Genomic DNA, 22,583 nt, shown 5'->3' with positions numbered 1-22,583 from the left:
ACATTTCTAGCTGTAATCTGAGATCATCTGCTTATTAATTTTTGTACACAAATTGATGATGAAGTTGATGTCTTCAAGGAACAAGTTTCTACCGTCTGGCTACTGGTGTAGTGTAGAATGTGGGTGAAAAGAAGGTGAGAAAAGAGGATCTCTCTTGCTTTGGAGCTTTGAGTTAGTAAATTCCATACGCTGTTTTTTTTTTATTCATATCTGTGGGTAAGCAGCTCTCTGTTGCAGTACTCGGAAGAGGTAAACTGGACACTTACAAAATGTTTTTTAAATTGTGAGCAACCAAAACATTTGGATGAATTCCTGCTGTTCTGTAAATGTAGTCTTGGAAGTCTTTTTGGAAATGCAGATGTTTCACTATTTATTTCTTTGAATATTGCAGTTTTGTTAAGAAATTGTAACACAATATAAAGACAGCTAAGTTGGTACAGGCAGTAGTTGGGGATACCTCAGTTTTGTTACTGGTTTTTGTTTAAGTTAGATGCTTAAATAAGGAAATGATATTATTACCACTATTACCATTCTAAGTTTGTGCTGAACCAAGCACTGAAAATGCTCTGTTTGGTAAACTGTAAAGATGTGTGCTTCAGCTTGCTGAGTGCTTGTGACTTGAAGGCTCAGAGATGCAACTGTGCTGCCTGGATGATCCCAAACTTACCTGCATGTAATGCGCTGCCTTTTAAAAGCAGGGTATGACACCAACTGCTAAGATGCTTGTAGTCTTCAACACTGAAGGACTAGAGAAATCTGCAGTACTTCATAGGCAGCCAATATAGTGGAAAGAAATGATTGAAGGATACTGAGATGAAGCTACTAAGTGAAGGAAAAAAATACAGGGAAAAAGTCTTCTGGAAGTATATTTACTATGCACGATGTGACTGTTCTTGCAGGGAGGAGTTATATTTGTCAAGTCCAAGGGTGAGAAGAGATCCAATTGCATTCCACGTGAAGCAAAGCAGTCAGTTTCAAAGGTAAGTCACAACATTATGATCTTTGGATGACTGCAAAGACCAAGTTACTACAAATGGCAAGTGTTTAATTTCTAAAAAAGATACACGTGGCAAGGAAAGCTAACAAGCTGTGGAAAAAAAAACTGTCTTGTAAGATGTCTCTTGTAGATACAGCAGTAGTCAGTTTAACAAGCATGGGTATAGCACTAGAAATATGCAGCTGGGGTGATATGACATTGTTAGATGAGATTTCTTATCTAACAAGCTGTAGCTCAGTAGTAACAAATCTGAGGAACAGTCAGTGAATAGAAGAAATATCACATCAGTACTCTGAGTCTTAATAATTAGGACAACATAAAGCTTCATCTGGACTCAAGTTTTTTTTCTGGTGTCAATATTTCTGATTCTCTAAGAGAACCAGCAGCATGCTGGCTTCTGTTACCATATCCAGATGCTCATACTAGTTCAGATTTTTAATTTAAGCAGTCTCCTGACTGAAGAAACTTAGACACTTCTCAAATGGACCAACATGTTCATCTCCAGATACACATGCAAGGACAAGTATCTTTACAGCTGAAATGTATTTTGATAATGTCCAAACTGCTACTTTTTAAAGGTGAAACTGTCAGTAGGTGACTTTAAGTGATTTACAAGTGGAATCCTTTGAAGTTGCAGTTATTGCTGTCACAATGTATACAGTCTGTGTGTTGCTCCAAATAACACTAGAAGTCCAACATTTCACGTTAGCTTTATGAGAAAACTTACCGAGATTCTGTAACATTTTAGAACATCATTTCTGTGCAATATATAATATACGAATTGATTTTTTTTCTCCCTGAAGGGACCATTTCCTAATAAATATAAAGTTATTGTGCTATCAAATTCAACAAATACTCTGCCTTAAAGGCACCAGAGAACTGCGTAAATTTATACCATACTGCTCTTTCACATGAGCTTATTTGCAGAATAGTGAGTTGGTTCAATTTGTTTAGAATAAGAATGCAGGATTTTTTTTCAGTTATGAAACTTCTGCCAGGTTTCGCTTCGTCAGAATTAATTATTTAAGCACAATTTGGCATGCCATGGTATAATCAAGTTAAAGATTGATAATAAAAAGATTACTTTCTTCCTATGTAACATCTCTACAAAAAGTATAACTTATACTTAAATACCAAATCGTATTTTATCATAAAATCTGCACAACCAGTGAAATGACATTAAACTTAAGAGTACATGCTAGTATTTCTTTGGCAGTTCACTCCCTAATTTGCTAATTGAAATTTCTGTCTGGAATTGAAATGTAGGCATTTCATGGACTCTGCTCATTAATACTGCTAAAGATTAAACCTAACCAGGCAGCTGGTTTGGTTTTTCAGAGACGTCTGTCTTAACACATGAGCATCAGATGCATAAATACATTCTCAAAAAGATCAAAATTGGTCCAAATGCAATCATTTATTGGAGAGGAGGTTAGGGAGCTGAATTAATCAGTTTGTCTCATTTCCATGTCTTTTGGACACCCACTTTATTGACCCTAAATCACCGAGACAGGTCCTTGTTAATTAACATTCATTTGAATTCTGTTAAATTGCTGTAATTACATTATATTGTCAGCAGGCATAATACAGACCAGTAAAGGGATTGTGTTGATTTACACCTCTTGAGGGTCTGGCCCATGTTTCAGCACGTGTTTGAGCAGCACCTCAGCTGTTAGGTGGTGTGTTGCCATTTAGTTAAGTGTATGAAGCCTTCATAGGCATTAATTGTACTCAGAAGTTCATCATTCTTAACACTGCCTTACAGCAGATATATTCTAAGAGTTTGGACTGAGACCTAAAATGTTATAAACAGTCACTGTTTGTTTTGTTTGTAAATAAATAAAAATGTAACCTTTGCCTCGAAGAATGGAGTCTGTAAAATTGTGCCTTGACAGAAAGCAAGTAATAAGATGTAGTACATCTTCTTGAATGCAAAAAGTGATCTTGACCGAATATTAAGCGTTCAAAACCTATCATAAACTGTTATACTTCATTAAATTTATACAGTATTTTGAGATTAATTTGGTTTTAGTATTCAAAATAATGATAGCCTACTAAGGCAGTCTATGTAAATGAATCTGCAGAACAAAATACGTAAATAAAAGTTACTTTTCTACAAAACAAAGAGAAAGGTGACAGAATTCTGTAATAGTGACTGCATAGCTATCTCTTCTGGAGATTGGATATGAGATCAAAAGAAAAATAAATAAGGAAGATTATGCAATTGAAATAATTACTCATCAGCGTGGAGGCATTTTGTCCTTCCAGCTACAGACGGAGTTGAGATGTGTGAAGTAGCAAACAAGAGTAAATTGTCTAGTTTTACAGTGATAAATGTGTTTTTCTGCCTGTTCCTGGAAAGGTAAGCATGCCACCAGCACTGCTTAGGTCAGTTTTATTTTGATTATTTATTAAGATCCAGTTGTTTATTGAATATAACCTGCAACTTATGTATTGTCAGGAAGTGATGACAGTGTCAGTGCTCTTGTTTGAAACAACTTGTCTCAGTAATCTTGCCTATGTATTTTTAAGCCTCCATATTTAGCTAAAAGTTACCTTTCTTCTTTGTTTAATTCCATAGGACTGTTTTGACATCCATACTCAGTACTGTGTACAGTTACAATCATTTATCAGCCTGTTCTTCGTATCTTAACTGCAGTTCCTACTCCTTTTTCAGCACTGATATTTTGCTGAACACAGTGCCCATTACATTGGGCTTGACAAAACTCAGAGTCCAAATTTACCACATCAGAACCTCTTGAAATACTTGAAATACTTCTGTAACTTTGGGTTTGCTGCTTTTTCCCCATGTGAATGGCATAATGGTGCATCATGATTATGTCTGAACATCACTGAATTGTGTTTAGTTTGCAAGGGTGAATGTATGTAGGTAAAGCAGGAAACGGTTTCACAACATTAGCAGATAAACCTCTTGATTAAATTCAATGGAATTATTGCTCAAAAGCAGTGCTTATTGCCTTTAGGAGTGATGTTACATTTAGAGGAGGAAGAACAGCTGGATGTGAAAATATATTTAAATGTTTCCAAGATACTCCTCTTTCTCAGGTGGAACTTTTGAAAAGAGTAAATAGAAGCCGTAAGAAAACACTGCAAATCTTCATGGGGTTTTACCCAAACAACAAAGACTTTTTATATTATAAAAAATAGGCTCTCCCCTATTTGTAAAAAAACATTTGAATTCACAAGGTAAGAAAAAATGAAGGTATGCTCTGGAAATGTTACACATTTTGAATCTGTAATGAATTGGTAATGCATGTGTATGAACTTCCAGTTGGTTAAACTTTATGTGCTTATTTATAGCTAAAATGTATCTGGCATACTTGGGTACAAAGTAATGATGTAGAAGTAATCAGTCGTGCACTTGTTTGATCTTTCATGCAATGGAAGAATAATAATTGCCCTGCAAACACAAAGGCATCACATTTAGAATGGTTCTTTTGTTGCTTGGAGGTTTTTTGTTTGAATTAACAACAACCTGAGAGGAAAAGACATTGAAAGAGTGAATTGGACACAGCAGTAGTTTTACCAGAGTTGATCGATGAAACCCAGAAGTTTGCATTATGATAGCTTTGCACTAATGTTCAATTAGTAGTAACTAGTTAGCTCTAATTGATGCTTAATATACCAAACTCAGACACTTAGGTTTGTATCACTGATTTCTTATTGCCGTATCTTTTATTCCATTCCATAATGATTCCTATGGTGACTGCTTTTATAAGAGGATTTTCATGTTTAAAAGTCAAGCTCAAATGTCAGGTAGCATTAAAGACTGGATTTATGTTTTTAAAATTTGGCACAGTTTATTCAGTTACCTCCCCAGCCAGACCTCCTACATAAGTAGATCTTCACAGGTCTAATGGTGTGACTAACGTATTTCTGAATGCAATGACTTCAAATTGGTGTAAAATGTATTAATTTGGCATGCAACTTAAAATAACAAAGACATTCAGATGTTGAGGTGAGGCCTGATTCTTCATACTGCTCAAAGTAGAAGAGATTCAGAGAGGGTAGACAGAAGTGCTGCTTTAAGCAAGGTCATGCTTCTGAGAGGTCTAGCTAGAAGCATTTATATAGAAGATATGGAAAAATATTAGCATATATTTAACAAAATGAGTATATAATCATTTATTTCTATGTAATGTAACAGGATTCCAGTTGCCACACTAGTTTGCCTAATTAAATTTATTTTGTAAGTGGACATGACTTATTTGAGGTGTCTTTACAAGGCATTTTTGAATTTAGACTGTGCTTTAGCATTTACTTAGAAAGTTAGTCTTAAATGACAAAGTGACTTGCAGAAACTTAAGTAAGGTCAACATAGAATTAGGTACATTCTATGTACTAGAACTACTTAATCCTTGGACGTAGTTCACAAATACAAATCTGAATTGTTTAGACATGAGATGCAAACAATATGTTCCACGAGTGGCAAGCCCATCTTTTTCAGATGAGAAAACATAATGTCTTTTTCCTTTTCTCCCTCCAATTCCTAAGCAAGATTTTAGGGCCAGACATCTATGTGACAACTGGGGCGATTAGAGAAGCTCGTCAGACCTGCAGCATTGTGCTGTCTTTACCAAACAGACCTCCAATATAGACATATTATCTCATCCTTAAGGAAGAGTTCTCTTTGTGTTCTAAATCTTTACAGCTGAAGTACCATGCAAGGCTACTTTTCTGAAGATTCCTGAGTTACTTGTGCTTCAGTAAAGCCTTCAGCTTCACTTCAGTTCCACGTTTGGAACTACCTTGTGTTCTTTCCAAACTATTTTCATAAGATCTTTGACCATCTGTTGACCTTTATCAGATTACTGCCTAAAGATTATTGCCAGAAGCTTGACACTCCAATTATTGAGAGCGATACGTTACTTAGAACAATCCTGCAAGCCTCAATTGACGCAGCAGCAGGGACGGCTGTGCTTTCACCTACTCTTTATTTTCTTAGGCAATTTTATTGGCTTCCAAATGCTTGGCATTTCCATGGAGAATAAAACAACTGTAAAGAATGATTGTTTAGCATCTAATCCAAGCAGGTGTCACACACTGCAAAGGGTATGAACTGGAATATCTTACCTGTAACAAGCTGAATTAGTAAGACTAGCTATTCTTCTACTGGTTGTAGATTGCAGGCTTGTGACTGAGTACAAGCAATATCATTACTGGAATGCTTTTCTAATATGCTTTAAGGTTGCCCTGACAGATGCTTGATTTCTTGGCTAGAAGTTGCCCTTTGGGAGCCTTGAGACTGGGGAGCTATGCTGTCCTCCTGAGCAGTAAAGCATCATCTATGAAATGTTTCTGCTAGCAGCCTGCTTGTGTTCTTGAATGAGCTGGGTGATAGATTCAGTATTTTGAAGCATCCGTATCACGTGCAGGAACTCTGAGACTGCTCTAGAGTCTTTTCTTCAAGAACATAGTTAACCATACTGACTTTGCCTTTGTTGGGAATGCAGCATGCCACACTTTTCATTCCAGAATGTCCAGACCTGTTTTTTCATCAGCTATTAAAAGAGATGTTTTAACCATACTTGTTTTCCAATCTTGAGAATTGTTTAGAGGATAAACCAGAATAATTATGATCACTTTAATAGCTAAAGCTGGCTGATACAACCAAGATGTATTTCAGAATCCACATTCTTGTCAAAGTCTTTCTGTACAGTGCCTCAGGCCATTGCTTTTCCATCAAGATCTCTGAAGTATTAATGTAAGGCTGACTTGACATCAAGATTTCAACTTCTCTATTGAATTTTCTATTCAAGCTCATTATTGAAATTGTACTTCTAATGCCCAAAGACTGTTTATTTATCCCTTAGAGAAATACTCTGATTAATAGAACAAAAAGAGGCGAATTTACTTGTTCAGATAGACTTCATTTGCCAAGTGATACGCAGAGAAGTCAATTTCCCTTTCCTTGGCCTCATTGTCTGGAATTCTGCTGTTTCCTGAATGGAGCTGGGTTCTTCTGGCAGCTCAATCTATTTGACAGCTGTTTCAGCACTGCATGGATTCTTTGTTTTTGTTGATACAGTAGTAATTGTATATGGAAGTGCTTGTTAATATTTTTGTCTCCTTCATGAAGTAGTTTTCAAGTACGGTCTGGATGTTATGGTTGTTTCCTCTGTTTCTGAATGGTTTCTGAGTGCTCAGAAATGGTACTTAAGCTTTCATGTGCTTGTTGAATGTTTATCACAAGTCCTACACCATCTATGCTAATTGAGATCTTGGAAGGAGATATGCATTGAAAGGTAAGTATGAAAGAAGAATTTACACAAAACTAGGCAGATGTATTAAAAATTAACAGCTTTTTGAAGAAAAGACTTTTAAAGTGTAGATATGTGTGTGCTGCAGTGCAACTTAAAAATGGCATTTCCTGATCTGAGAAACATTCTATAAAATTCTCGTTCACTGGATTTGGTAGCTGTATGTACTGTGTTCATCCCAGGTTGGTAACCAGAGGAACTTGGTCAGCTTGATACCAATGCTCAGAAGTCTGTCCTGGGGGAGAGAGTCACTCCTAAATAATGAAGCACTGCTGTCATTTTTGCTTGTCTGCTTCAGTTGTGCAGTGTTATATTATTCAAACTTTTATAGAAATGCAAGTATTCTTAAAGTTAGTATTCTGCTTATCTGTACAAATGCAAAGATCTTCTGATTCTTTTATCTTTATTATTTTTTTCTAATTATTTTCTCTATTCCAAGTACCCAGCTATGTATTTGTCTGAATAATTGTTCCTGGTGCTGTAATGATGCGATAAACACGTCTCAAATGTTTTGGTGCTAGGGGATCTATCATGAACAAGACATACATAGTCATACATTGCTTTGATACATACTTCATAAAGCAAGAAACAGCTGTGCGGATGTGTTGACCATGTAGCAATTTGCTAATAACTATTGCAGAGATTTTTAGATACTCACTGGTGTGAGGCAGGGTTATAACAAGCCTGTCTGGAATTAATTTGGAGCCCTTTAGGCCTTACACTGAATCCCATAAACTGGGCTTAGAAGCCAAGGGCTGCACCCAATACTTGAGATTTAGAAAAAGCCTGCCATCAATGGGATTTGTTCACAGTTTAAGCATGTATGTATGATGCATTGTCTGAGCTCAGTCATGTGTCAGGCCAATTGCAGACAATGGACTTCGCACTACCAGAAGCTTTCTTATATTTGTCAGGACAGGCCTTGGTTTCTGCTTTTACTGTTGTTAGTTTTGGAATATATGCAATAAAGATGGCAGTGCCAAATAAAATTTGTACTGTGCAAACATACTGGGATATGAGTGACAGCAAAGCTGTTAAAATCCATGTAACAAAATTAGGAACTTGGCAAATGCTTGGGGAAAAAAAAAAAAGGCTGATGACAGCAAGGCTGTCAGACTACAGTATAATCAAACGTTAATTTTTTCTTGTGTAGTAATCCTGTATTGTAGTCTTTCCTAATCAAAAACTGAATCCATACTGTGAAAAGGTTGGGTCGCTTTTTGAAAAATGTGCTGCAGAAAGACCAGAATCATTGCCTAAGTAGTAATTGAACAGAACAATAAGTTCAGTACTCACACAGCACTTAAAAATGCCTGCAAACAGAAGTGTCACACATTCTTAATGTCATGCTAGGAATGTAAAATAATTCCTAGGGTCTTCTCTTTTAAACAAAGCAAACCAAAAGCCTTAGTTTAATGGACTCTGGCAGACATGCATGTGAATGTATTTCCATTTTCAAGAAGGAAATTAGGCAATACTGGATAGGGCAAAGCCATTCTGCCAACCTTTTATTGTGTGAGCCACGTATAAGTACTCACTGTTAAATATTTATGGAATACAAATACAAAACTAAGAACATAATACTTCATCTCGCCATTAATTTAATATGACAGCATTGTCTGCTGTAAGGAAATAGGATCCATTAATGGTCTCGTGGATTGCAAAGGCTTTCTCTCTGGGTCTGTGATTTCCAGCCTTTGCTGACAATTAAGCTTAATTCTCTCACAGGTAGAGATTTTGAAAAATCCCAGCACTAGTATACCTAATAAAAATGCTTACACTGTAAAATGGCCACTAATAAAGGAGTAATTTTTTAGCTGCATTACCTCCAAATATAGACTGCTTGCATCATGTAAGACAGTTCTCAAAAAATAAAAAATACAATCCCTAAAACATCAAAAAACTAATCAAAATGTGCAATCCTGAATGTGTTATGATAATGACCAATTTCCACTTCTGTAGGATTTTTTATAAAATACGTATATGAAACTGGACTGTTGGCTTCATGTGTCAGTCTGAATATGGCTTATTAATTCCAGCTTTATTTTAAATACGATGCCTTGAGAAAGAAGGGGCATTTAGTGTAAAGTGATGGTCAACCATGGTGACTTGAGACTACATTAGCTTTAAAGGGAGTTAACTAAATAGGGCCTGTAACCTGAAGGGTCTTCTGGAACAAATGTGATAGCTGTTCTGCCCACCAGAATTTGTAGACTACAGTGGATAAGATTTTGTTGTTATTGTTTTGCTTTTGTTTGTTTGTTTTTTTCCTTTAATAGGAGTGAAAAAGACTACTTTCCAATGCCTGTCTTCTGTAGTTTGTTCTCCCAGTTGTCATTCCATAGAGAACCTTGTATTCTTTTTCAGAAGAAAATATCCTTCCCTTTCTCACTTTGACCTAAATGATTGATCATCAAAGGAACTTGCACCTTAGGATACAAAAATAGCAAGCCACATTTTTTTCTGTCTCAAGGTTTTGCTATTTGTTCCATTTCAATAGAGATAACACTCACAGAATTTGATTTTTTATTGATAATCTTAGGAAATGTGGGTGGCGTTTTTGTTGTTTGCTGATTGCCTTGTGATTTAAATTTGCAATGGCAAAACTGCAAGGCAGTGTTTCTAATACTGATATCTTGTAGCTTGTATTGATGTGCAAGACAACACTATTGTTATATAGCATCAATGTAATTTTATAGCCTAATTCAGCTCACTTTTTTGTCACGTGTTCTTGGCTATGCCACCTGTCCTAGGAGCAGCTTACAACTGTGCCTGGCTTGTGACCTTTCAAGTCTCTTGAGGCTCATACTGACCAGTTCTTTCCATTGGCTCCTTTTTAAGATAGTTTTGATGTTTTTTGGGTTTGCATGGATATTCAAAAAGTTGAGCTCACTGATAAGTGTGCCTGGGTGGTACCTGGATACGATGTGGTCTAATTCGAGCACAACAGATAACATTCCAGAGAGTGATAATAATTCTATGCGTTGGAAAATATTGAACTTCATTTTTCATTACCTCTCTCTCCACTTCCATGAACTTTTTTTGGACTGTCTGGACAATAACCACATCATCAGGTTCCCTGAATGTGATTGTCATTATTTTTAACATCTTACTCAGCCTTTATATTTTCCAAACCCAGAGGGAACCTGAACCTTTTCCAAGGCTAGAGAATAGGGGTAATAAACTCCCAGTAGTCAAATTCCCAATGCTTAAATAATGGATTTTTTTTATTTGAGGACTGAAATTATTCAAATTCAATTAAAAATTCTATTCTTAAACATACTTACTAGAGAAAACTATAGTACATGAGTCATTCAATGAAGGCTAAAGAAGTTAACATATTTGAATATTATAAAGGTACACCAATTCCAGCTTGCTCAACAGCGATGGCACTGCTGTTTGCAAGTAGTAACTTACCCACCTGACAGGGGGCACCTTCACAGAAGCTGTCCTGCTTTTCCAGGGGGATGAAGATGCTGCTTTAGTTCTCTGTATAGCACAACAGCTTTATTTTTTCTTTTGCAGTCTGCTGTGCCTACGAAGCGTGGAATGGAATATGTGGTCACTGAGAGTAATACCACTCACCACAATGGAACCGATCTTTTACCAAAAAAAAATCCATAAAACTGTCAGATTACAGTACACAAGAACACAATGGTTTCATGTAGTTTAATGAGTGGTGTTCCAAAAGTGGGCTTGGTGGAATGTCGTTTTCTCTAATGAGTCAGCAGAAGGGAAGGCGTAATGCCCTTCCCTTTTAGTTCCTGTACGTTAATCTCTTCAGAGCAAGCTTGCCATAGCTCAGGTGTCAGATGCTGTTTATAACTATGCTGGAAACATAACAGAACAAAATAGTATCATCCATTTCTCTTGAGACTTTACATGCACATTTTAAGTTACCTGTTTTATCGCTGCTGCTCTTAATTCAAGCACTGTATCAGCAGTTTTGTAAGATGGCTCAAAGGTTTCTGTCTATGAATTTGCCCAGTTTCTCTTTGACTCTGTGGCCAAATGCCAACTGTGATTTGAGAAGTGTTCATCACCTTGCCTTATTTATCTGTTATTTAAACTGAAGACTTCTGTTCTTAATGGCCATTCCTTACATGCAGCTATTCCCATTCACCAGTATGTCAGATAATTTTAAGATGGAAAGCAAGAACTGCACCCACTATTCAAGTCTGAATGGCTGTAGAAGCAGTGTGGATTTATGCATTGGCATAATAATGATTTATATTTTATTCTTTCTTAATAATTCCATATGTTTGGTTTGACCATTACTGAGAATCTAACATATGTTTTCATAGCACAGCCAATTGTGTATTTCTCTGAAGTGATCCAGATTATCAGGCTATTAATTGTGAAACTAACACTGAGGAAAATGCCATTTTTTGCTAAAGTGGATGTTTTATATGTAGAGTATTTTAAATGTGAGTATAGGTTTAGTTTTATTTTGCATTCCTGTAGTATTTTATATTATATGGTTTCTTCTTGTGATATGTTGATTGCTGTTTGTCATTCACTTCTTTTCTCTTCAGTTAAAATTGTACTTTTTGATTTTTTTTTCTACAAGCTTAAGTTATTTTAGAGAACTATACAAGATTGTAATAACTGCTTTTACAACTTTTATCAAAGAAACTGTTGGACACCATTTCCTGAAGCTTTTATTATAAAACCATGTGATGTGAACAACTATGGCAGTTTTCACAAAATTAGTGTAAAGTTGTCCCATGTTCCCTCATCAATGTGTTTCATAACATAGGTTAGAGAAAACAGCTGTTGAATACCTTTGTGGCCATTCAATTCTTCTGCTGAGTCAATCAGCTCTGCTTGTGTCAATCTAGTTGTTTGCCATGTAGATTTTTATATCTCCAAAGAAGTGTCTAAAACTGTCAGATCACTTCATGAGGGCCACTGTACACCATTACATCAAGGTGTTTTCCCAGGTGTGGAGGTCAGCACAGCATTTATGCATTGCTTAAATTTCAGATAGCATAATGTAAGGCCTTCGTATTCATATTTTCTTTACATGACTGAAAAACCACTAACTTCATTCATTTCAGTCATTATTTGTCATATTTGGATGAAAAAAAAAGCGTGAAAATATATAAAATTCTGTTTTTTTTTTTTTAACTGAAAAAAAGTTATGTGATTTTTTTTCTTCGTCTCCTTTCTGTAATTTTGTATTTAACTATTGTATTTTACATCAAATATGTTACTGTTGGGTACTTTTAAAGACCAATGCACTAAGATCTGAATAAACTGCAAAATGGTTGACATTACCTCCTACCTGCAGAGGGCTCAGACTGAGCCTAAGAGGCGGCGTATAGGAGGATTCAGTAGGAAGTGAATGACTTCCTTCCATTGTAAGCTTTTCCTTGTTTGTAGAGATTACTCTTGTCTCTAATGCCCACTGTGCTGCTGCCTTGGGAGTATGGGAGCAATTACACTGAAGCACTTGGAGAGCAGATGAAACTCCATCCAGCGCCTGCCTCACTGCTTTTCCTAGCTTATCTTTGAAGGCGGGGGAGAAGCTTCTGTGCACTGCTGCATTACGAGGGTATAGGACAAGGGGGAATGGTTTTAAACTAAGAGGAGAGATTTAGGTTAGATATGAGGAGGAAGTTTTTCACACAGAGAGTGATGATGTACCGGAACAGGTTGCCCAAGGAGGCTGTGGATGCCCCATCCCTGGAGGCATTCAAGGCCAGACTGGATGTGGCTCTAGGCAGCCTGGTCTGCTGGTTGGTGATCCGGCACATAGCAGGGGGGTTGAAACTTGTTGATTGTTATGATCCTTTTCAACCCAGGCCATTCTATGATCACTTTAATCAGTTTGGTTTAGAAGAAATTTTTAATAGCTAGACCTCAAGTCAATTTGGTTTTGATTGTAGAAAGAAAAAAGATTACTTGTCATTTAATGTGCTTGTGTAACAATTCATTTAACTTCTGGAAGTTCTTCCTGAGTGTATATTTCATCTAATTTTCTTGTATCAAGTTTTAAAGAAATTCTCCCCCCTCTTTATGGCCATAAATGTAGCTCCTAACATCACTTCCCCCACTTACCAGCATATACGCAGAACAACAGTCTTGGCATAGTTCAGCGTCCCGCGAAACCAAATGCGCTTTTGCCAACTAGAGGAAATATCTGTCTATTGTTCTCTGACTGTAGTGGAGTAAACAGACTTGGAGGGAGTCACTTATTGCTGTAGGAAGTTATTACAGAATGGCCTCGTAGCAGGGACTACGGCAATATTTACTGAGTGCTCTGACACTGGAAAGCTGCTCAGCTTCAAGCTCACTTAATAAAGCATTTATATATCCTGTTGCAGTGCACTTCAAGCGCTGCTGAAGAAAGGAAGTTATTTCAGCTCAAGTGAATTTTTATGAATTGCAAAGCTGGAAAATAATAAGTCGGGTAACTGGAATCAGTTTGGATGTTTTTTTTCCAGGTGACAGCGCAGTCCTATCCAGTGACAAAAGGTGTACAAGAGGATGTTGTCCAGTGGTAAGAGAAATGTAATCAGACAGAGGGTGGTGGAACACGGCTCCCGTTTGAATGACTGTGACTCCAGCAGCTGCACACTGGTTTAAAAATAAAGCAGTATGGTCTGATTCTCTTCTGTCCTTGCGCTCGAGTCACGCGCTCCTGCACAGCTTTTTGTGGGATATTTGCTTTGCAGATAAGAACTACACGTAAATGCTGCTAATTATCCAAAACTGGTGACCACATCATTTACGTTAAATCTTTTAGCTTTCTACCGTTGAGTACTTTAGAGACGTAGCTGTATTTACTCAGCAGAACGACTAGCAGAGAGAGGAAAGAACGGCGCGCGGAGGCCCGGCCCGACCGCGCATGCGCCGATCGCCGGGGCGCGCCCGCTCGATGTCTCGGCCTGCGGCTGCCGTTGTCTGACCGCTCCAGACCGGAGCGAGTGCTGCCGGAGCGCGGCCCCCTCGCTGCCCCTCAGCCCGCGTCTCCGCCGGCAGGAAGCATGGTGAGCGGCACGGCGGGAGAGCAGCGCCGCGACCCCGCAGCACCGGGCGGGAGGAGGGGAGGGAGGAAGGAGGGTTAGAAGGGACGAGGGGAAAAAAGGAAGGAGCGGGGCCGTGAGTAAGCACTTGGCGGGGCCGGGCCTGGCGGGAGCTCCGGCAGCCCCACCGGGCCCAGCAGCCCCGGCCCCACGGGTGGGAGTGTGTGAGGGGAGGCAGGGGCCCTTTGGTGCTTTCCTTTAGTGCTCTCCTTTGGTGCGTCCGCGCTGACGTCTGTTGCTCCGTCTCTTCCAGTTCCGCAACCAGTACGATAACGACGTGACGGTGTGGAGCCCCCAGGTGAGCCCGGCCCGCCCGCCCTTACCTCGCTGGCTGATGCTGCGCGTTTCTCCACGGTCACAGACGTCTCTTGCGTGGGACACAGGCTGGGAAATCACACAGTCGTTACCTCTGAGATCAAGTCGGCCCATTGGCCCAGCACCGCCAGCGTGCCCACTGATCACATCCCTCGTGTTTCTCATAAACCCCTAGGGATGGTGACACTCCCCCCCCCACCCCCTCTCCGGGCTGCCCGTGCCGATCTGGTGCTTTTGAGCTTTGGGTCTGCAGTAAACATATCCTGTGGGTTATTTCCCTGCCTTAAGAATTGCAGAGCTTTTGAAATTCCTCAGTGGCTATAGAGAAGAACTTGTATTTGGTATTTATTTTTATTCTGGTCACACGCATTTATAAGCTTCAGTGTTGGTTTTTTTTGTTTTTTTTTTTTTTTGTTTTTTTTCTTGTGACTTCTAGTAGCTATCATGAAGTCATCAGCAATGCTGAATTATATTTATTTTTCATAAATTGTCTTCAAAGTCTGAATAGCACCAATGACTCACTAAAGACAGATTTGCTGCAATCTGCTGCACGCATTCCTACAGGTGGTTGGGTCACAGTGGCACTGGTGTGATTCTATAAAAGCTCTGAGCATCTATGCAGGAGTGATGAATAGTTACTCTAGGAGGACATTTTCAAATACTGTTTTAAATAAAATGAGATTGAGGATTAAAGGCTTGAAAGGACTTTATGCTTTTGCAGTTCCGCAGCTTGTTCTTGGCAGTTGATAAATACGTGATTCCTTTCTGCTCTCAGGCAGGAAATAACTGTGTGTAGGGCACCCAGCAGAGTTTGTGTTCCTCTAGGTAAAGAAATCAAAAACCCTTTACATGTTAAGTGTGTGTACATATGTATATTGGAATTGAAACCATCTTATTTTATATATCCTGTAGGTTGTCCCCAGAGTGTTCCCACTGTAATAATTGTAGCAGTGTGTCATATTTTAAATTTATTGCAATTGGTAGGAGACAGCTGTGCTACATTTAGTAATTCCAGCTTCTGCATGGTATCAGTGAATGTGCTGATTATTTGAAATAAGTTGCTACTTTACCCTCAGCTGTAGCACTGAAAGGATGTTGCCTTATTTTCTTGCAACGCTGCTGGCTTGCTTTTCAGAACTTGTAAGGGCTTGCTTGTCTTCAAGACCTCTACTCCTCTTTCAGACTTCACTGCAATTGACTAATAAGATGTTCAGAAGTTATTGGGGGATGGATGATGAGACACAACAATTGCTTAAGATTCATTTCTTTAGGAAACTCGATTAAAAGTTACACATCCGACTTCAGCTGGGAGTTCCTCTGAGCAATGATAGAAATAACTTCAGTGAGTTGCTGAAGTCATCGCCACTGAGATGACTTCTGTGAGGAAGTCTCTCTCCTATGAGGAAAGGTTGAAGGAACTGGGATTGTTTAGCTTGGAGAGGAGAAGGCTCTGGGGAGACCAGATTGCAGCCTTCCAGTACTTGAAGGGAGCTTATAAACAGGAGGGGGAATGGCTGTTTATTAGGGTGCATAGTGATAGGACAAGAGGAATGGTTTTAAACTGAGACAGGGGCGGTTTAGGTTAGATATTAGGAGGAAATTTTTCCCTCAGAAGGTGGTGATGCACTGGAACAGGTTGCCCGAGGAGGTCGTGGATGCCCCATCCCATTCAAGGCTGGGCTGGATGTGGCTCTGAGCAGCCTGGTCTGGTGGTTGGTGACCCTGCACATAGCAGGGGGGTTGAAACTAGAGGACCACTCGTGGTCCTTTTTTATCCCAGGCCATTCTATGAGTCTATGGTTTGCAAATGATAATAGAGGAAGTCTGTTGTTAGGCAGTCAGTGTGCCTGTCAGGGTGGGGGAAATCAGAAGTCTGTAAATGAAAAACTGTTGAAAAATGGTGCAGGTGATTAATTTCAGAATGGTTATCTTTGATTTTATTCTGTAGGGGCGAATTCATCAAATAGAATATGCCATGGAAGCTGTGAAGCAAGGCTCAGCCACTGTGGGGCTGAAGTCAAAAACACATGCTGTTCTGGTTGCTTTGAAGGTAAGGTTAAAACTCTGTTCTGCAAACATCAATATTAGTGGGAAAGTTTTGGTTTGGCAAATTTTTAGCACAGTCTGAACTTTTATCTGTATATAAAATAAATGTAGTATCACTTTCCCTTTCCATTAGTGTCAGTAAAAAACGATAAACAGTTTGAGCACCCATGCTAAGCGGGTTTTCACAAATTGGTGAAGGAATATCTAAGGTGTGGTGAGACCAGACTCTTTTTAACAGTGTGTGGAGACAGGACAAGGGGAAACGGCCGGAAACTGCAGCACAGGAAGTTCCACACCAATGTGCGCAAGAACTTCTTTACAGTGAGGTGACGGAGCACTGGAACAGGCTGCCCAGGGAGGTGGTGGAGTCTCCTTCTCTGGAGATGTCCAAGACCTGCCTGGATGCCTACCTGTGCGACCTACTGTAGGGAACCTGCTTTGGCAGGGGGGTTGGACTCCATGATCTCTGGAGGTCCCTTCCAACCCCTACAATTCTGTGATTCTGTGAAATGAGTGAAAGATTTTCATTTTAAAAGATAGGAGTTCTTCTATTTTTAATTTTTTTTTGTTGTTGTTATAAAGCAGTAAAACTGTTCACTTCCTTTTCCAAAACTTGGGCATCTGTTCATTTTTTCCTGAAATGAAAAGGAACATTTTACAGTCTCCTACTGAAGCAGAATTATTTTTTCTTGTCTTCTGTTGCAAGTTTACAGTTGGTCTTTGTTATCATTTGTTGTTTTGACTGTTTTGTGATTGCATTCAGTTCTTGCAATAAGTGTTAGCTGATTACTTCACAGTGCTTGACAAAGTGGTCAGTCTGCCACATAGCTCTCTCCTTTTATGTGTAGCGGGCACAGTCTGAGCTGGCAGCTCATCAGAAAAAGATCCTGTACGTTGACAACCATATTGGAATCTCAATTGCTGGGCTTACAGCTGATGCAAGACTCTTGTGGTGAGTATCCTAGCTGTTGACATACCCAGTTCTGCAATAAGTAAAAGTTCACGTGTAGACTATTGCAAATGAAATTTTATGTTCATCTAAGGACTGGTCATGGTCTCTTGTGCTTTGCCTAAGACTTCGCTGTGAAATTCTGGAAGGATTTTAAGTTGTTGGCAGAAAACTCCTTTGTTTGGCCCCAAAATTTGCTCTTTGGTTTTGTTACTTGTGTCTGGTTTCCTCAGTGTGGTGGGGTTTCCAAGCAGTCTGAAAAAGTGCATTACCTATTTCCCTCTAGCAGCTGCTTCTGTTAGTAAAAACATGTACTGCTGAACACGTCAACTTCAGACAGATTTGCCTTTACCTGCTGACCACATAGCTTGATCAAATAAGGTAATATATACTAAAAGAGGTTGATTCCCTAGTTACACAGGAAAACACAGAGACAGGAAGAATTTTTAATATAAAATTTAATTGCTGTAAGGTTACAAAGATATGTTACTGTTTAACTGTGGTTTTTTTTTCCCGGTGACCTATTTGTGGCCTGGTGCACTTTTACTTCTCTTGGTTTCTATGGATGAGATGCTCTGAGACTCTTTCAAGCCTGTGGTCAACCTCCTAAATAACAGTTATAAGTCACAATGAAATGAAATTGTGTAATGCCCTTGGCTGTTTTTCTCAACAAGCAGAGCTGGAACAAGAATACACTTAAACCTTAACAGACAAATATTGAAGAAAACTCGGTGTGACTTTCATCTATGCACTGATTTGATTCTTCTTTCTTTTTCTTCTAGTAATTTTATGCGTCAGGAGTGTCTGGATTCCAGATTTGTGTTTGATAGACCTCTTCCAGTGTCTCGTTTGGTGTCACTAATTGGAAGCAGTATCCTTCTTAAAAAAAATAATAATAATATATCACAATTTAAAAGTAATGCTAAACTGAAGAAGTTAATTCAGAGGTGATTTTCCTTTGCTCACATTGTTTGCGTGTTCATTCTTTCAGAGATCATCCCAGAACTCTGAACTGATAGAAAAGCAGTAAAGTGCTATGCACCATTTCACTTACTGCTGTGGGTTTTTTTGTTACATAGCACTGTGTTTTGGGAGATGGGGGTGGAAATATGATTGCACTGCACAAAATATGATCATATGTTGGACTGCAGCTGCTTGCTTACTTTTTTTTGGTGGTAATTAATGTTCTCAGTGCCTGGAGCACAGAGGAGGCCTTGTATTCTGTTATCAGGTGCCTAGGTAAAGTTAAAGGGCTAAGAAATTAAATGAGGCTGCATTAACTGAACTGTTTGTATTACTTGGTTGAATGCACCGCTCGGTTCTGAGAAAGCCAGCTCCTAAATGTTGTTTTGGTGAAAAAGAGCCAGCGCTGGCATTCCAAATAAGTCCTGAAAACTATTTCTTCAGACACAGCCTTTGATACTACAAAAGGCTTTGCAAAGACTGCACAACAATTTTGTAGCATCGGTGCATTGCTCAGGAAAATGTTGTCAGTGTGACTGATTAACACGTGCCTTTGAGATTGCTTCTTTAGCTTACTTCAGAAACGCAGATACCAACGCAGCGCTATGGCAGAAGACCATATGGTGTAGGACTGCTCATTGCAGGTTATGATGTAAGTAAGCTGTGCTAGCTGCAATTGGTCCAGAAGAGAACATGCTTAAATGCAATTCTGTACAAGTACACATTAAAGAGGAGAAGGTGTAAGGAGGAGGCAGACTCACCAAAATTCTCAGAATGACACAATCATTTTCTCTATCATACTGAGACATAACTTGTATAAGTATAAATTAACAGCTAATCCACTCTATGCCTATGAGGTGTACTTATGCAAAAATGAAGAACTGATTATTTTGAGGTGCAAAATGAGATGAACAAATTTTTTTTTTTGGACACTTTCTTAAATAAAAAATGGATGTGGAAAAAAATTAATAGGCTTTACTTCATGTGTTCAGAAAAACAGTTTGCCTAGTGCAACACGCAGAACGTCTGCCCTGAAGATTTTTGACACAAAGAAGGTAGAAAGAAATTAACAACTTGCCTGAAATTATTGATGGCAAGGTTAGTTCTACAATAGGTTTTCTTGCTCGTGCAGATAACTCAGAATGTGTGTGAAACATCATTTGCAAGCCAAGAAGTCAGAAGCACGCGTAAGCACAAGGCAGTTTGTGGAACACTGGAGGAATCATTTTGGTTCTAGCTGTATTCCTTGTATGAAAAAGGCAGTGCAAAAACAAACACTGCATTTGTTTTTAATTTTTTTAAATAGCTGTGAAAGAATTGGATAAGAATGGTGGGGTAGCAAGCAGTATAGGATACTTATGTGCATGCATACAAACTACGTAATGTTTCATGAGCAAAACTATTTTAGAAAATATCATGTGTTCCTACAGCAAGCTTGGTGTGAGTTCATACGTTTGTTTTATGTCTTTCTGTAGGATATGGGCCCTCACATCTTCCAAACTTGTCCCTCAGCAAACTATTTTGACTGTAAAGCAATGTCCATTGGTGCTCGTTCGCAATCAGCACGAACTTACTTGGAAAGACACATGACTGAATTTACTGATTGTGAGTAATGAACCTGGCTATCAAATGATCTTTTTCTGCTACAAGACTTATTTTCTGCCACTGTTCCATTCTGCATGTAGGAAGACAAGAAAATGTTGAGGGCTGAATTTGGCATAAGTGTAAATCTACATGAAGAGGAAAACTGTAGAGAAAGTATTGCAGATCTCCGTGTCTAACATCTGGGTGTTTATTAGATCTAATAAAAAGAGAAGCTGTGCTCAGAAAGGTAAAGTAAAAAGTAACAAACCTCTGCTCCATTTAAAGAATGGGAAGAATTTTTTACATGTCAGAGCAGGTACAGTATGTCATTGCAGATACTTAGGTAGTGAATTTATATGAAACAGTGATGTGAAGGGGGAAAATAACTTGATTATTGCTGCACTGAAGACAGTGCAGGTGCCAAAACCAGGTGGTTTTACAGCAAACGCAGGGAAGAGCTGGTTCCTCATAGTGTACTTGTTTAACAACTGTGTTTTCAGTATCAGAAATACCTAAGAGAAGACTTTTGCAAGTCAGGCTGTGCAAGTTGATTTTCCTCTTGTCATCTGAGAATGGGAAGAAGGGAAAATGAGTGTGGGGATAAGTGCTGTATTTCATAAGTACCTTTCTGTTTTCATTCTTAAGGTAATCTAAATGAGCTAGTTAAACATGGACTGCGTGCCCTGAGAGAGACTCTTCCTGCTGAACAGGATCTGACCACCAAGGTAAATGCTAGGTTTTCTTAACGAGAAATTTCACTGCCATTGTTCTCAGTAATGACAGCGACAAAGCTGATATGAAGTATGGCTGGCACTGAATCTTGAAAGCCAAAAACTTTCTGGATCTTCATCATCTTCATTTCATTTGTCTCCGATTTATGTACTGCTTCCTTCATTACCTGAGATTTACTTTTCTTTATGGAAGTGATGCTTTATTTAGATAAGACATTTTTCCCTAGCTGCTTCAATATATTTTAAACTTGAATCAGTGTTTAAGGTTCATTGTGTACAACTGGAATTATCAGCTTTGCATTGTAAGCACAGTCACTAATTGACTGGGGTGGTAAAGGAATGTAATACACGAAGTGAGTATCCAGCATCACAGAGTTGCAGAAACCTTGGCCAGGAAATGAAGTGAACAACTGTTGAGCAAGAAGCTTCTAAGCAGCTCTGTTACCATATTCTGGTGTTCTCTTTGTGGCTGGCCTTGCCCTTATCTACATTTAATCTATATTTTTTTGTTCTTAGCCTGCCTTGCTGTTTTCTAGAACTCTTACTATAACAACAATGCAAAGTAAGATGAAAATCAGTTTTGAAAAGTCAGGTATTTGTTACTAAAAAGAAAAGGGGGGAGAAGAAAGGAGGAGGAAAAAAAGAAAAAAAAGGAAATGAGAACCCTTGGATGGTGGTTTTCCTGTTAAGATGTTTGAAACGTGCTACCTTTTGTAGGGAATAAATGTCCTCTCCCTTCGAGAACAATCTGCTAAAGAGAGAGTTTATCAAAACTGCCCTTCTTCCTTAAGCAGACACAAATAGCACAGTGATCCTCTCTGTTACAGTGGGAAGCTTTTGTCTGTTTGACAAGTGCAAGTGATTTTGCGGAAAAATGCTTCTCACTTCTGTCAAAACTTTGCTTAACAGAATGTTTCCATTGGGATTGTTGGCAAAGACATGGAGTTCACGATCTATGACGATGATGATGTAGCACCATTCCTAGAAGGCCTTGAGGAGAGACCGCAGAGAAAGGTGTGTGCTAAATGGAAGTAGGCTTTATTGAAAGCCAGCACTGTATGATGTATTATTTTTACTTTTGATGTTTAATTCTGCTAATAGATTACAATTTTAGGAATTGACTTTTTTAAAGCTAGAAGTTACTACATGAAAACTGGATACACCATGTACTCTTAGCTGGAGACTGATGCGCTTATTTAAGTCGATTTAGGCTGAATGTGGCAGGCCCTTCCTGTCACTGTCAGGTTTTTTTCCTTGTCTGTCATAGTGTTTTGCACGTTGTTTAACAACATATTTCTTGTGCATGTGGCAAACTGCCTCAGCCTTCTGATTAGCTTTGTTCTTCTTGTTTACTCTGGATAATCCCATAACACGTCTTTTCCCTCTCTTTAAGCCTGCTCTGCCTGCTGATGAGCCTGCAGAGAAGGCAGAAGAGCCCATGGAGCACTAATTGGTGGACAGGTTCCTTTGTGCTGCCATACGTGATGCTGTACCGGAGCGTTTATCCACGGGTGGTAACTTTATCCTCAGCTCTATGCCTCTTATGCTGATACGTACTGAGGATTGCTTTTAAAAAAGAAATAAACCCACTCACCTATCCTTAAGGAGGTCAGCAGCGCTGCCTTTTTTTCTGTCGAGGAAGGGGTTTTCTTAAACAGCACAAGATACTGGTTTTTAATGGATGCC

At 38.8% G+C, this 22,583-nt stretch overlaps 1 protein-coding gene across 1 annotated transcript; it reads left to right on the top strand.

The window, feature by feature from the left end:
• Positions 1–14,152: 14,152 nt before the first annotated feature.
• PSMA1 (proteasome 20S subunit alpha 1) lies at positions 14,153–22,501 on the top strand. The gene is made up of 10 exons (XM_042814670.1): positions 14,153–14,273; positions 14,563–14,607; positions 16,573–16,674; positions 17,519–17,622; positions 18,402–18,490; positions 19,164–19,234; positions 20,058–20,187; positions 20,812–20,891; positions 21,807–21,911; positions 22,291–22,501. Exons 1-10 carry the CDS (start codon positions 14,271–14,273, stop codon positions 22,345–22,347), a joined length of 786 nt encoding a protein of 261 aa, XP_042670604.1. The 5' UTR covers positions 14,153–14,270; the 3' UTR covers positions 22,348–22,501.
• Positions 22,502–22,583: the final 82 nt, after the last annotated feature.

The sequence above is a fragment of the Centrocercus urophasianus genome, unplaced genomic scaffold, assembly GCF_019232065.1.
Source record: "Centrocercus urophasianus isolate 14NV4802_14NV808 unplaced genomic scaffold, USGS_Curo_1.0 seq_14, whole genome shotgun sequence".
Taxonomy (NCBI): Eukaryota; Metazoa; Chordata; class Aves; order Galliformes; family Phasianidae; genus Centrocercus; species Centrocercus urophasianus.
The sequence above is the reverse complement of the archived record's forward strand: the minus strand, read 5'-3'. Positions and strand labels throughout refer to the sequence as shown.